This window comes from Takifugu flavidus, chromosome 1 (assembly GCF_003711565.1).
Source record: "Takifugu flavidus isolate HTHZ2018 chromosome 1, ASM371156v2, whole genome shotgun sequence".
Classification (NCBI taxonomy): Eukaryota; Metazoa; Chordata; class Actinopteri; order Tetraodontiformes; family Tetraodontidae; genus Takifugu; species Takifugu flavidus.
Window position 1 is genome coordinate 24281569 of NC_079520.1, and position 14174 is coordinate 24295742.

At 43.6% G+C, this 14174-nt stretch overlaps 1 protein-coding gene across 1 annotated transcript; it reads left to right on the forward strand.

Moving 5' to 3' along the window:
- The first annotated feature begins 927 nt into the window (after positions 1-927).
- On the forward strand, positions 928-13061 carry polr3a (polymerase (RNA) III (DNA directed) polypeptide A). Its single transcript, XM_057025648.1, has 31 exons — positions 928-1137; positions 1546-1681; positions 1843-1980; positions 2627-2798; positions 2879-3033; positions 3117-3356; positions 3452-3614; positions 3896-4032; positions 4104-4207; positions 4282-4423; positions 4519-4659; positions 5053-5122; positions 5321-5448; positions 5527-5665; positions 5945-6109; positions 6187-6359; positions 6622-6733; positions 7234-7352; positions 7466-7603; positions 7914-8084; positions 8466-8579; positions 9424-9510; positions 9592-9674; positions 10273-10443; positions 10613-10706; positions 10790-10882; positions 11125-11289; positions 11748-11912; positions 12022-12153; positions 12231-12363; positions 12469-13061. The coding sequence occupies exons 1-31, from the start codon at positions 1094-1096 to the stop codon at positions 12615-12617; spliced, it is 4173 nt and encodes a 1390-aa protein (XP_056881628.1). The 5' UTR covers positions 928-1093; the 3' UTR covers positions 12618-13061.
- Positions 13062-14174: the final 1113 nt, after the last annotated feature.

The window sequence follows — 14174 nt, forward strand, 5'->3', positions numbered from 1 at the left end:
GTCTCCCTTCGTGGCTGAATAATATGCAGTCGGATATGGGCCACAAAAAAGGACACAAACGCAGAAAAGCACATGTAGCCACATATGTTCACGCATATGTGAAGCCCATGGAGCACGCACGTTCCATGATCCTTACCTCAGGCATAATCCACTCATAGTGATCCCCATCCAACTCGAAATAAGGCTGAATCTGTGTTTAAATATTGTTTTCAAAATCTTGGATTTGAAAAAAGTATTTTTTTAAGTTGAGCTGGATCCTGAAGGCAGTAAGGTCTACTGACTACATTTTCCATCCATCCATCCATCCATCCATCCATCCATCCATCCATCCATCCATCCATCCATCCATCCATCCATCCATCCATCATCCATCCATCCATCCATCCATCCATCCATCCATCCATCCATCCATCCATCCATCCATCATATTAGGATAGATTATATTATATAAGGGTGTTAGACATATAAGGCTGTATGTCTTATTATTTGGGCTGTTCATAAAAACGTTTTGATTAACAATATAATTACCCTGGTGAAAGAATATTGAGTCTATTTTACACGCCTAACAAAAATATATATATTCATAAACCTTGTGTCAACCAGTGCCTTTGGAAGTGTTACCATTTTTTACCGATAGGTGGCAGCACTCGCCTATTTCATGACATTGGTGCCCCTCTTGAATGCTGTTCTACTGGCTGGTGCTGCGTTCAAATGTTTAAGTAAAAATAGGAATATTTAATACTAGCTTGTAAAGACAAAGCTACACAATAGTTTTTGTAGAGTTATAGACGTATAATACATGCTCACGTTTTATTATGGTAAATGAAATCTTAAGATTATTTACAACACTGTTAGTTATGTTTAAATCCATAATTAATTGGATTGATCTTATCCACTCTTTTAACTGCCAGATAACAGTGAAGGCAACGTCAGTGTCGCTCATGCTTCGTATTGCATGTCGCTGTTAGCTTGGGTGCTAGCTTTTTTGGAAAAGTGATGTGACAGCGTGTTGAGCAACTAAAGTTTACTGGAATGATGAAGGAATGACAGTTTGTTTTGTCGTGTTGCTAGTTGTGTCGGAAATTGAGGTAAAATGGCGAAGGAACAGTTTAGGGAGACAGATGTGGCCCAGAAAATGTGAGTAAATTGAAATTAAGGGACACCGTTAGCGAGTTAGCTGACCTGTTAACCACTCATATTTATACTTGGTTAATGTTGTGAAGAAAGCTAATGCCAGAATATATTAATGTCGTTTTGCAAATGGTTTTAGCGTTCTGTAGTTCACTTTGCATTGCATGGAGACAAATGTCGGTTGTTTAGCTAGTTTGTTTGATCAGAATGAAAACTAAAGGGTGAGGAGCATGCCTTTAAAATGGGGAGAAAACTACAGTATTACTACATTTCTGATCACTGGTTTGGGGAAGAAACAACTGTGCAATAGCGTTTGTGCAGCACGTTTATCAGGACCGCTGACATTAATCTCCTGTAACCATGAATATCGCCTTTCACAGTATTTGTCTTTGTCACATTTGTATACGATGACAGAAGCCACATCTGCTTTGGGATGAAATCTGCGGAGCAGATGCGGCAGCAGGCTCATATCCAGGTGGTCAGTAAGAATCTATACAGCCAAGATACCTCACATACCCCACTGGCTTATGGAGTCTTGGACCACCGTATGGTATGACATGGACACCTTTCCATTTCTAGAATGTCACAAAGAATAATATGGAAATATAATATCTTTAAGAGCATGCTACACGTGTTAGTTTGTAAGTTTTTTTAATGTGTTCAAAGCCTACGTGCACCCCTTTAACTGCTGTTCTCTTGTGCTTCCTCCAGGGCACCAGTGAAAAGGACAGGCCCTGTTTGACATGTGGGAAGAATCTAGCAGATTGCTTGGGACATTATGGATACTTGGATCTGGAGCTGCCATGTTTCCACATTGGCTATTTCAAAGCCATTATTGGAATCTTACAGGCAGGTTTACAGTGTGAAGGCACTAGATGTGAAATTTGGTCTCTAAACTATTGAAAGAGTCAATTAGTGAACATGTAGCCGCAGATTATAGATTATGTAGATTTTTTTAGTGAAGTCCTGGATTTTTTTCATATTTTGATATAAAATCTACTGTACTTTTTCCCCACACTTTGACCCCTGCTGCTTAAAGAGCGATGGGGCTTATATATGGATTTTTACGATTTCCGGAATCGCCCCCAATGGGATAAGGTGTTCTGAATTTGAATGATTTTACGGCCACCAGGGGGCGCTTGAGCAGCGCAGGACAGGTTGAAGAGATGCTGTAATGCGCCCAGGAAGATGCTAGTTTATTTGTGTTTTGAACAGTCTTTTTGCTCTTCTTTTACGCACCTTTATCATTGATAACACCCGAAGAAATGCATTTAAAATAATCTGTACTATAAAGATCTCGTGTTTCAAAGTGGTCACCTGCAGCTTATTGTCAGGTGTGGCTTATATGTGTATTTTTTCTTAAATTTGATCAAATTTGGGTGGTGCAGCTTATCGTCAGGTGCGCTCTATAATGCTGAATTCACGGTATTACTTTTTTTAAACACTTTAAATGTGACTTTTTAACAGTTTTCTAAATGTTCTTGCTGTCTCTTAGATGATATGTAAAACCTGCTCAAGCATCATGCTGAACAGGGAGGAGAAACTGCAGTTCATGGATCAGCTGAAAAGGCCCACCCTGACCTATCTCCAGAAACGAGGGCTAAAGAAGAAGATCTCTGAAAAATGCCGCAAAAGGACAGTCTGTCTGAACTGTTCCGCCTTTAATGGTCTGAAAAATCTTTTTTTCTCCCCTTTGCCTTCCACCTTCGGTGCGATCTTATGTGACTGACGGTTTTTCCGTAATTAGGACCTGTGAAAAAGTGTGGCCTGCTCAAGATCATACATGAGAAGTATAAAACAAACAAGAAAGTGGTGGATCCTTTTGTGTCCGACTTCCTGCAGTCTTTTGATATCGCCATTGAACACAACAAAGTGTTGGAGCCTCTGCTGTCCAGAGCACAGGTAACCTAAGATTAAGATGGCAGCAAATGGTGTTCAAATCATGAATCCTGAATCATAGTACTGATATGATTTTTCTTCTATAGGAAAACCTGAACCCTTTAGTGGTTCGGAACCTGTTCAAACGGATTTCCAGGGAAGATATCCCCCTGTTGCTGATGAACCCTGAGGCAGGGACCCCTGCAGATCTCATCCTCACCCGCCTCCTGGTGCCTCCGCTCTGTATACGGCCGTCTGTCGTCAGCGACCTGAAGTCGGGCACCAACGAGGACGACCTCACCATGAAACTCACAGAGATTATTTTCCTCAACGACGTCATCAAAAAGGTCTGCCGCCTCACGGACTTGACTCTCTGAGCACTCGATTGAATAAGGTTAGCCGTTTTTAGATTTCCTGCACTAACAAACACCTTATCGTTTAGCATCGAATGACAGGGGCAAAGACCCAAATGATCATGGAGGACTGGGACTTCCTTCAGCTGCAGTGTGCCCTCTACATCAACAGTGAGCTGTCTGGCATCCCCCTAAACATGGCACCAAAGAAGTGGACCAGAGGATTTGTGCAGAGACTTAAGGGGAAGCAAGGTATGATCTTTATTAAACTTGAAAAAAAAATCCAAATGAAATTATACAACATTTTATGGCAGGAATCATAAGATTACCGAAAACTGCCATTAATGACGTAAAACGTCGCACCTTGCCTGCCACTAGGGGGCAATAAAGATCTATTTTACATTTTCAAGGAACTCTTACGTTGTTCGTCCTTATAACAAGTCTTTGTCGCTAATCAGTGACTATAGATTAGTTTAGTAATATGACAATTTTAACCTGTATATGATTATAGATTTTGTTACTGTTGTTTTCAGGCCGATTTAGAGGAAACCTCTCAGGAAAAAGAGTGGACTTCTCTGGCAGAACGGTCATTTCCCCCGATCCAAATCTGCGTATTGATGAGGTGGCTGTCCCCGTGCACGTGGCCAAAATCCTGACATACCCAGAGAGGGTGAGCCCTGCTCCCTTGCTGCACCGCATGTATGATTTCAGGCACGTCAATGGGGACTTTCATTTGTACAGGTGAACAAAGCCAACCTGGAGCTAATGAGGAAACTTGTACGGAATGGTCCTGAAGTTCATCCTGGTGCCAATTTTATCCAGAATCGCTTTACGCAGATTAAAAGGTGAAGATTTTTCCCCACCCTGTCAATGGTGCAAATGTTGATCACCAGCAAAAAATGATGTCCTCTTCTTTCAGGTTTTTAAAATATGGAAACCGCGAGAAGATAGCTCAGGAGCTTAGGCTGGGCGACGTCGTGGAAAGGCACCTGATAGACGGAGACATCGTGCTCTTCAATCGACAACCGTCCCTGCACAAACTCAGCATCATGGCCCATATTGTGAATCCCCTCATTTTAATCCCAATGGTGGATCTATACTCTTGTTTAGTTTGCTGTCATATATCACAGTTATTTTCCTCTTCCTCATCTCACAGGCCAGAGTCAAACCTCACAGGACGTTCCGGTTCAACGAGTGCGTGTGCACTCCTTATAATGCTGACTTTGACGGTGATGAAATGAACCTTCACCTGCCCCAGACTGAAGAAGCCAAAGCTGAGGCTCTTGTCCTGATGGGGGTAATGTATCCCTGACAGTAACCACTGACTGTCCTCACTACCATAGATTATACATTTGAAAGGTAATGATGCATAATTTGTGTTCATTAATCTAATTGCCCGAGGCCGTATTAGCAACTCAGGTGTTGTTATGGGTTGCTTATGTTTCCACTGACCGATGGTGCATTCATAAAAATATGAAAAGGAAGTAATTAAAAGCCTCAGGTGGCCGAAACCCAGCACATTTGCATAATAACAGGACAAATAAACAGGTCTTTTGTCTAATCATGTGTGTCAACTTGCACCATTGCCAGCAGACCATCTTAGTGGCCAATTTTGAAGGTCTATTTCCAGTAACTATTGTTCATAGAAAACGGAGCGCTGACCGTAATTGCAATCTCCCCGTCCTTCCAGACAAAAGCCAACCTTGTCACTCCGAGAAATGGGGAACCTCTGATTGCTGCTATTCAGGACTTTCTGACAGGTCGGTGACGTAACATGCGGCAGCAACTTGCTGTGCTCTCGTCTTTATGATGCCTCTGCTGCTTTCTTATAAACCCTCATAAAGTTGGACAACATAGTTTGCGACTGCAAAGAATTTGTAAAGTGTACTTGATACCTCATGGGGGAGCTGTTTAGCCTTTTTTTTTTTTTTAAACTTATTAATTTGTTGTTTTTCTAGGAGCATATCTCTTGACCTTGAAGGACACATTCTTTGACAGATCAAAATCTTGTCAGATTGTGGCATCAATTCTTGTGGGGAAAGATGAAAAAGTCAGGATCTCTCTCCCCCGTCCAGCTATAATGAAGGTACATCACAACGGTGGGCTTCTTGCATAATTCCGTTGTGACAAATGCTAATATTCGTCCATGCTATGTGTCCATCAGCCCATGGCCCTGTGGACAGGCAAACAGATCTTCAGCGTCATTCTGAAGCCCAGCAAGGAATGTCCAGTCAATGCCAACCTGAGGACAAAGGGCAAACAATACTGCGGCAAAGGGGAGGATCTGTGTCACAATGACTCGTGTGAGTTAAGGCTATGAATGCGTGCGAATAAGACACCTTCAGAACCATCGCAAACATTTCTGAATAGGCTTTATTTCCAGTGAATCTTCAGTAAAAGGAGCGAAAGGAAGCAAGATACTTCTAATTTAAATAAAAGTTAATCAGAGAGCTCTTAAGTTCCTAACTTTTAAATTGCATTCTATTTACCTGCAGTTTGAGTTAATGAGCGGAGCTCATTCATTCATCATTTACCTCATTATTGGTAACCAATGACATCAATTCTTCTCGTCACTTTTGCAGTCGTCGTCATCCACAACAGCGAGCTGATGTGTGGGAGCATGGACAAGGGCACCTTGGGGTCTGGATCAAAGAACAACATCTTCTACATCCTCCTGAGGGACTGGGGTCAGCTGGAGGCAGCAAATGCCATGTCCCGCCTAGCAAGACTTGCCCCGGTGTATCTGTGTAGGTGGTAGTCAGTTTCTTTCTTCGGATTGTAACCCCCGCCTGGATAATCCATGTCATTCCAATAATCATTTCAGCCAATCGCGGCTTTTCCATCGGAATCGGCGATGTTACACCTGGTCAGAGTCTCCTGAAGGCCAAACACGACCTTCTGGATGATGGTTATACGAAGTGCGACGAGTACATCGACGCTCTGCAGACGGGGAAGTTGCAGCAGCAACCCGGCTGCTCCGCAGAGGAGACGCTGGAGGTAAGCGTGGCTGCTTGATATTCAAGCTGACTGCTGCTGATATTATTTTGGTTTTCTATTTTGGAAGCTCATAGCAATAAGCTTCCTTTGATTCTCTGCAGAGTGTGATTGTGTTCCACCGTTGCATGTTAATAAAATATTAGCACTAGTGTAGTAAAGGTCACATAATGTGTTTGAAATTAAAATTGTATTTGATTTTTGTTTTTGATCCACAAACTGCGGAAATGCTTTTCCTGCCACTGTTTTATTATTTTGTGCACAGGCGCTCATCCTGAGGGAGCTGTCTGTCATCAGAGACCGAGCTGGCAGCGCCTGCCTCAGAGAGCTGGACAAGAGCAACAGCCCCCTGATCATGGCTCTTTGTGGCTCCAAAGGTAAGCTGAGGTTGAAAGAAAAAAACAGATTTCTGCATTATTTATGTGAATTTTCCTTCATTGCTGTTAGCACAAACTTGCTTCATGAAAGTTATTCAAATAATAATGAATTACATAATTTTTTAAATCCATTTTTAGGTTGTTTTCTCTGTAAGACATTGATAAATTAATTACAGAGCATTCACCCTTAAAGTGCCCTGTAATTAATCCAGAAAGTGTTTCATTTTGTTATTAGGATATTATGTTCTGTAAGGAGATGAAACATGTTTGTTCCTGGACTTGGAAGGTGCAAATGTGTGTAATGGCATAATGAGCTCAAAGACCTCTCTGCTCCTGTCCTGGAAACGCAATTATGAATCTACTTTGCATGTAAACGGAAAAATAGCCGGCCCCTTCAGTTTGAGTAGATGTACCTACATAGATGCACCTATTCTTGTACCTACAGTGTCCTTAATGTCTTTGTGTGCTGTTTATGTTGTTTATTTCTCTTCTTTGTCCAGGATCCTTCATCAATATCTCCCAGATGATCGCCTGTGTGGGCCAGCAGGCTATAAGTGGCTCCCGAGTGCCTGATGGTTTTGAAAATCGATCACTGCCTCACTTCGAAAAACACTCCAAAGTAAGATCTGAATGATCATTTCTGCTAAGTGCCCTTCAAAATGCATCCTGAATGTGTTCTGTTTGGTCATGTCTGCTGAAGGTTTGCTCACTGTAATTCAAATTTCTCGACAGCTACCTGCTGCTAAAGGCTTCGTGGCCAACAGCTTCTACTCTGGCCTGACGCCCACAGAGTTTTTCTTCCACACTATGGCCGGTCGGGAAGGTCTAGTGGACACAGCGGTCAAAACTGCAGAAACTGGGTACATGCAGGTAATGTCCGTGGTTTCAGGATGGTTTAAGCCATCCAAAGGTCACTTGATCCCAACCTCATACTCAAAGATATACTGATTACACCTTCAGGTCTCAACCGTGCATTACACAATCATAGATTTAGTACAGGTTGACTTGGGCCTGAGGCGATCTCAGCAATATTGATTGCGTTTCATTGGTTAAAGGTCACATTCGATGTATCAGTGGCTGGGAGAAGCACCTCAAGAATCGCTTCTTAGCTAACTTGCACCTTCATCATGAAGTCATTAGTTTTGTAGTGGGTGAAAGCCGTCCGTGCTGTTCCCGGCAGAGACGTCTGGTGAAGTCCCTGGAGGATTTGTGCTCGCAGTACGACCTGACGGTTCGCAGCTCCACCGGCGACATCATTCAGTTCATCTACGGCGGCGATGGGCTGGACCCCGCCGCCATGGAGGGGAAGGATGAGCCCCTAGAGTTTAAAAGAGTCCTGGACAACATTCGGGTGAGTTGGTAAAACGTTTTCTTTTCTAAAAATGCTCTGTAGTGCAACAGCGATCATTATTTCTGATCAACTTTTCTTCTCCCGCCTATTTTCTTTTCAGCAAGATATACTTTTGTAAAAGTATTTAAAAACCAGAAAGTAAACAACACTGGCCACAATATTCTAAAAGTTTTAATTGGACTCCTCCATCATCGTAAAATGCCACCTGACAACAGATCAATTTCCCAATTTTGAGAAAATCCAGGATAAACGCATCAAACAAAAATCTGTTTCCCCTATTGGGTTCAAGTTGTTGGGGTGGCTTAAGTTGTGTTTCCCACTGTGGTTCACCCCCAGTAATCACATACCTGTTGCTCTCTGCCCCCACCTGCACCCACCAAGGCGGTTTACACATGCTCGGATGAGCCTGCGCTCAGTCAGAACGAGCTGGTCCTCACTGCAGACGCCATCATGAAGAGAGCCGACTTCCTGTGCTGCAGAGACAGCTTCCTGGAGGTATCCCACTCATCCTGCAGTCTGCTGTTAAACCTTTATCTAAATATCAAGTGTATGAGGGAAACATCAAGTTCATGATTAAATTAATGACATTAAAAAAGTACCATATAAGAGCTCTTTCAGACTACACTATTTAGCCTGTTGACAGTTTAATCTTAATTAAATCTCATATTTGACTAACAGCAGCAGAGAAAACGTAAAATGAGACCAAATTTCCCTTCGGCGAAGATAAAATAATTTTCAGTGCCTGTTCAGTGATTTTTTTATTTTTTTATTTATTTTATTCATATGTCATTTGATACTCTGCTTTTCTTCAGTCTGTGAGACAAACTGCTGCGATCATTTTAGAAATTAAGATCAATTCATAATTTTAAAAAAAACAAACCATAATTTGGACAATTGAAGCTCAACCCCAGCCACAGTCAGCATTTAGCGTAATTGTCTTTGGAAATATACAGCAATTTACGCAGATTTGGAAGCTATCATGAGAACGTTGACGTGGAGCGAATTATCCGCCGGCGGTGGTGATGTTAACAATTTTTCCTCTTTTGTGAAGGAGTTAACTGACACTGGCTCAGAGAAGTACTTAGAGGTATTGTGACAGAGCATGTGCGAGTGCAATTTAACTGGATTGTGACTTGTGGATGCCAGAGTGATGACACATTCAATAACCGGATAATTAAATGCCTCCCTCTCCTCTGTATTAAATCCACTCTTGTATCTATCTGGGGGATCTTTTCAAAAAAAGTGGGAGTTGTTTGTGTTTTGCATGCGTCAACGTGCAGGTTGGCTGTCAGCTCCCCTGAGCCCCTCGTCTTCTAACTTTAAGTTCCCTCACCCGTAGGAGATCAAGAAGTTTGTCAAGGGCTTCTCGGAACGAATCAAGAAGACCAGAGACAAATACGGCATCAACGACAACGGCACCAGCGAGGTAGGGTCCCGGGGAACACGGCCATCGAATTCAGCCGCCTTTTAAAGTTCGCTCATGTCTGCTCTGTCTGGCACGTTGCAGCCAAAGGTTCTGTATCAGCTGGACCGGATAACACCCACCCAGCTGGAGAGGTTCCTCGAAACTTGCAGAGACAAGTACATGAGGTACGAGATGCTGAGTTCTTTTCGAAGGACAAGAACTTTTGTACCATCAGTTTTGGAAAAGAGAAAAAAGTACCTAAAAAAAAATGGCATTCTCCACAGCGTTTTTTTTAGCTCTCTCAAATGTTAATAACCTAGCGCTTGTTAAGCTGCCTGTGCCTACCAAATGGCGCTTTTATTCTCCTTTTATTACCTCTGCCAAGAACGTTGTGCATAAATCAACAACTTTTGATGAAATTTTCAGGAAATGTCAATCAACGGGACAGGAGGAGCTCATTTTTTCCTTTAGTGACTCCCCTTTGGCTACAGCAGTTATGTAATGTAACCACCTATTACTGCCTACAGCTATACTATACTACGGGTGTAAGTTACAGAAGGTGGCAAATTGACCTGCTTGTTTAAATATCTACTTAATCAGTTTTCAGGTCTTCAGGCTTCTTCGCAGCTTCACTTATCCGCTCAAAGAAAAGGGAGGTTTAGACACACAAATCAGTTAATTCTGAGAAGCATGTGCCGAGAGTAGAATGAAAGAGGACAGAGTCGGATTGTAAATGTTGGATTTAAGGACTTTCCTGTGCTCCTGTCTGCATCTTCCACCCAGGGCTCAGATGGAGCCAGGCTCCGCCGTCGGGGCTCTTTGTGCTCAGAGCATCGGTGAGCCAGGCACTCAGATGACCCTTAAAACCTTCCACTTCGCCGGCGTGGCCTCCATGAACATCACTCTTGGGGTCCCGCGCATCAAAGAGATAATCAACGCTTCTAAGAACATCAGGTATAATCATATAGGCGGGACAACCTGTCTGAACAGAGGCAGAGGCGGCGAAGGCACATAGAGACGTGTTCTCGGTCCCAGGAGGTCTGAAGAAGTGGGATGATTGATTATGGCCAAAAGCAAAATGTGTTAGATGATCCGTGGACAAACCCTTCTGCTCCTCCTTCAGCACGCCTATAATCACGGCTCATCTGGACGTGGAGGACGACGCCGACTTTGCCAGACTGGTGAAGGGGAGGATTGAGAAGACCCTTCTGGGAGAGGTAAGTCACGTTCTACACGTGTCATGCCTCAAATGGCGTCCCATCCTGAAGCCCGGAATAATGCATCTCGCTGTCCTCTTCAGATCTCGGAGTACATAGAAGAGGTCTTTCTACCCGATGACTGTTTCATCCTTGTGAAATTGTCACTGGAGAGAATAAGATTGCTGCGATTGGAGGTTCAACCATTTCCTTACTTCTCCTCTACATCTAAAGTTGATTAGCTTGTCTTTTGATTCTAAAAATGAATACATTGTGTAGAAACAGTCTGTCTGCTTTGATCCCGTCTACAAAGGTAGAAAAGAGGTTCAAACCTACGCAGGATTTCAGACAATTGAATTTAAAGGCGGTTTAGCTACAATGGTAGCCATTCAACTCCCATCTTAAAGATTCTCTTTTCATCTCTGTCTTTATTTTCAAGGTCAACGCAGAGACCGTGCGTTATTCCATTTGTATGTCGAAACTGCGAGTGAAGCCGGGCGACATCGCCGTGCACGGCGAGGCGGTGGTGTGCGTGTCTCCACGGGAGAACAGCAAAAGCTCCATGTACTACGTGCTGCAGTCGCTCAAAGAAGACCTTCCCAAGGTGTGAACCTGTTTCCGTCTGTCTGGGCTCCTCGCTTCAAAGCTGCCAGTAATGGTGAAATCAAATACAAATGTTCAACCAAACATTCTGGAACATCACGCAACGACGAGAGAGGCGCTGCCGAATGCGTGAGATACTTGGCTGCAACGAGAATTTAGCAGCAGTGATTTAATTCTCCCACCAGCACAGAAATCCGATATTTCCAGCCCCCACCTCTCTTCCTCCTCCGTCTTGATGCACGCTGCCTTCTATTTTCCACTCCTCAGTGGTGCTCAGCCAAAGGTTGTGAGCTGTCATTAATCAGCACTAACTCGCTTCCTGTCTCCCTCATGGCACCCGATGACCTCATGGCCTCCCCCCCCCCCCTCACTCGGGATGTCGACCACGCCGTTGTCCGCCTGTAATGAGCCCTCATCCTTCTTTTAACCGCCCCAAATGCCCTGTTGTCGTTTCGAAAGGTGGTGGTGCAAGGCATCCCTGAAGTGGCCCGAGCTGTCATTCACATTGACGAGCAGAGCGGCAGGAACAAGTACAAGCTCCTGGTGGAGGGGGACAACCTGAGAGCCGTCATGGCCACGCATGGAGTTAATGGAAGCCGGACTACTTCCAACAACACGTATGAGGTATGCTTGACATGAGAGTCCAGGGAGGGGGCTATTACTGAGTCAATCTTGGCAGGACTCAGGGCTCCAAACGTGTCCATTCACCTCGCCTTCTTTCAAATACTTCCAGGTGGAGAAGACTCTGGGAATTGAGGCCGCCCGTTCCACAATCATCAACGAGATTCAGTACACCATGGTGAACCACGGGATGAGTATCGACCGGCGTCACGTCATGCTCCTGGCAGACCTCATGTCCTACAAGGTGTGACCTGTGGAAGTTGGGTCGCTCGTGTTTACGAACGCTCGCCGTGTTGACAGCTGATTTCTCACATCTCTAAGGGGGAGATTCTGGGCATCACCAGGTTCGGCCTGGCGAAGATGAAGGAGAGCGTCCTCATGTTGGCCTCTTTTGAGAAAACAGCCGACCATCTTTTCGACGCCGCTTATTTTGGACAAAAGGATTCCGTCTGTGGTAAGTGCCTTTTCCACGATGCTTTGCGTGCCTCTTCAGCTTAACTAGAAATCATCATCAACAACATCATCATCATCATCATCATCTCCTGCCTTCCCCTCCCAGGAGTGTCCGAGTGCATCATAATGGGGATCCCGATGAATATCGGAACAGGACTGTTCAAACTTTTACACAAGGCCGAGAAGGAGCCCTCTCCGGCTAAAAGACCTCTTCTCTTTGACAATCCGGATTTCCATATACCTCTCAACACGTAATTAAAGGGTGCTTGAGGTGGGATTGATATAACGCTGCTCAAAATGGTGAAGCCAATACAAAACGTGGGGTTCAAATACTAATGGAAAAGTGAGTATTTAAAGAGATTCTCATGTTTGTTTGTAAAAGAGCATCTCGCTTTATCTTTGTTTCCTCGCCACAAATTCTTTCTGTGAATTTGAAGGGTTTTTTTCAAGAGCGTGTGAAGTCTAACAGCATGTTAAGAAGGCTACATCTTTAACCATGAAGACGGTTTGTTGCTTTAGATGGTGGTGCTTCGCTGAATGAACAATTTTCCAATTGTTTTGGGGGTAAAAAAAGCACTCATTTGTAAAAATTATCTTCAGCAATCCTGAAATTTGGGTTTCTAGAGATGTTTAGAGCTGCAGATTCATTCAACTTTTTTTCATATGTTGTATTTAATGTAATAAATATCCTAAAAATGAGGTTTCCTGTGTTTTTAAATCATTCAGAAGCCAATAAATCCCATTGTCATCAAACCTTCTGAAATTTCCTCCTCCTTAACTCAGGAAAAACTGAGGTCATGGTGTTTGGTCCTGAACCTCTCAGGGATAGATTAGATCACATGATCACTCTAGATGGTATCTCATTAACATCTAGTCTCTCTGTGAGGAATCTAGGAGCAACTTTTGACCAAATTCTCTCCTTCAACTCACACATTAAATTAGTCTCTAGAAGTGCCTTTTTTCACCCGAGGAACATCACAAAGATCAGGAAACTACTGACGCGACAAAGTTCCTCTTTGAAAAAGCGTATTGTTACTGATTCTGTAGTTCCAGTTACTATCATAGACAGACAAATTATCATTCTTAGGGGGTCGTCTAATCATTAGGTCACATCTTAGCTATGCTGTTATAGGCCGAGGCTGCCGGGGTCCAGAAACATGATCACCTGACAGGCCTCTGTCACCCCACTGGGTCATGGTTTCCTCTCCTCTTCTCTCCTTTCCTCTCTTTTCCTCCTCCTCCTCAAGCAGACTAGTTATGCTGATTCTTGAGTAGTTTTTCTGCTCCCCCCCCCCCCCCTTCTCTATTCATTTACATGTTTCGGAGCTGCATGATGACCTCTGGCCCCGCTGACCCGCTGTATAAATAGTGTATTTTTGTGTGTGTTTCTGTGCTCTGTTCCTCTACCTCTCCTCTCTACCTACCCTGGGATTCTGGAAAGCGCCTTGAAACAATTTTGATTGTAAAAGATGCTATATAAATAAAGACTGATTTGATTTGAAATATTCTGGACTTTAATAATCTCTGAACCATCTGTTTTCCCTCAGCATCACAATAAAACATCCAAATTTTCCTACCTCGCTCTCATTACGTGCTTACACACAGTTTAATGTAATCGGCGTACAGCCTGGAGGCGACCCACGCCTGCATCGGGGACTGGTTTGATTGACTTTCTCACTTTTCCTCATGTATGAACCCTCAGAAACCTGCAGTCTGTTTCTAGATGACACAAGCGGACTTGTTTTTCCCACAGGCAGTTTTCAAAGGGAAAACTGATCCTCAGTCTAAAACCCCTCTGTTATTTCATTCCTT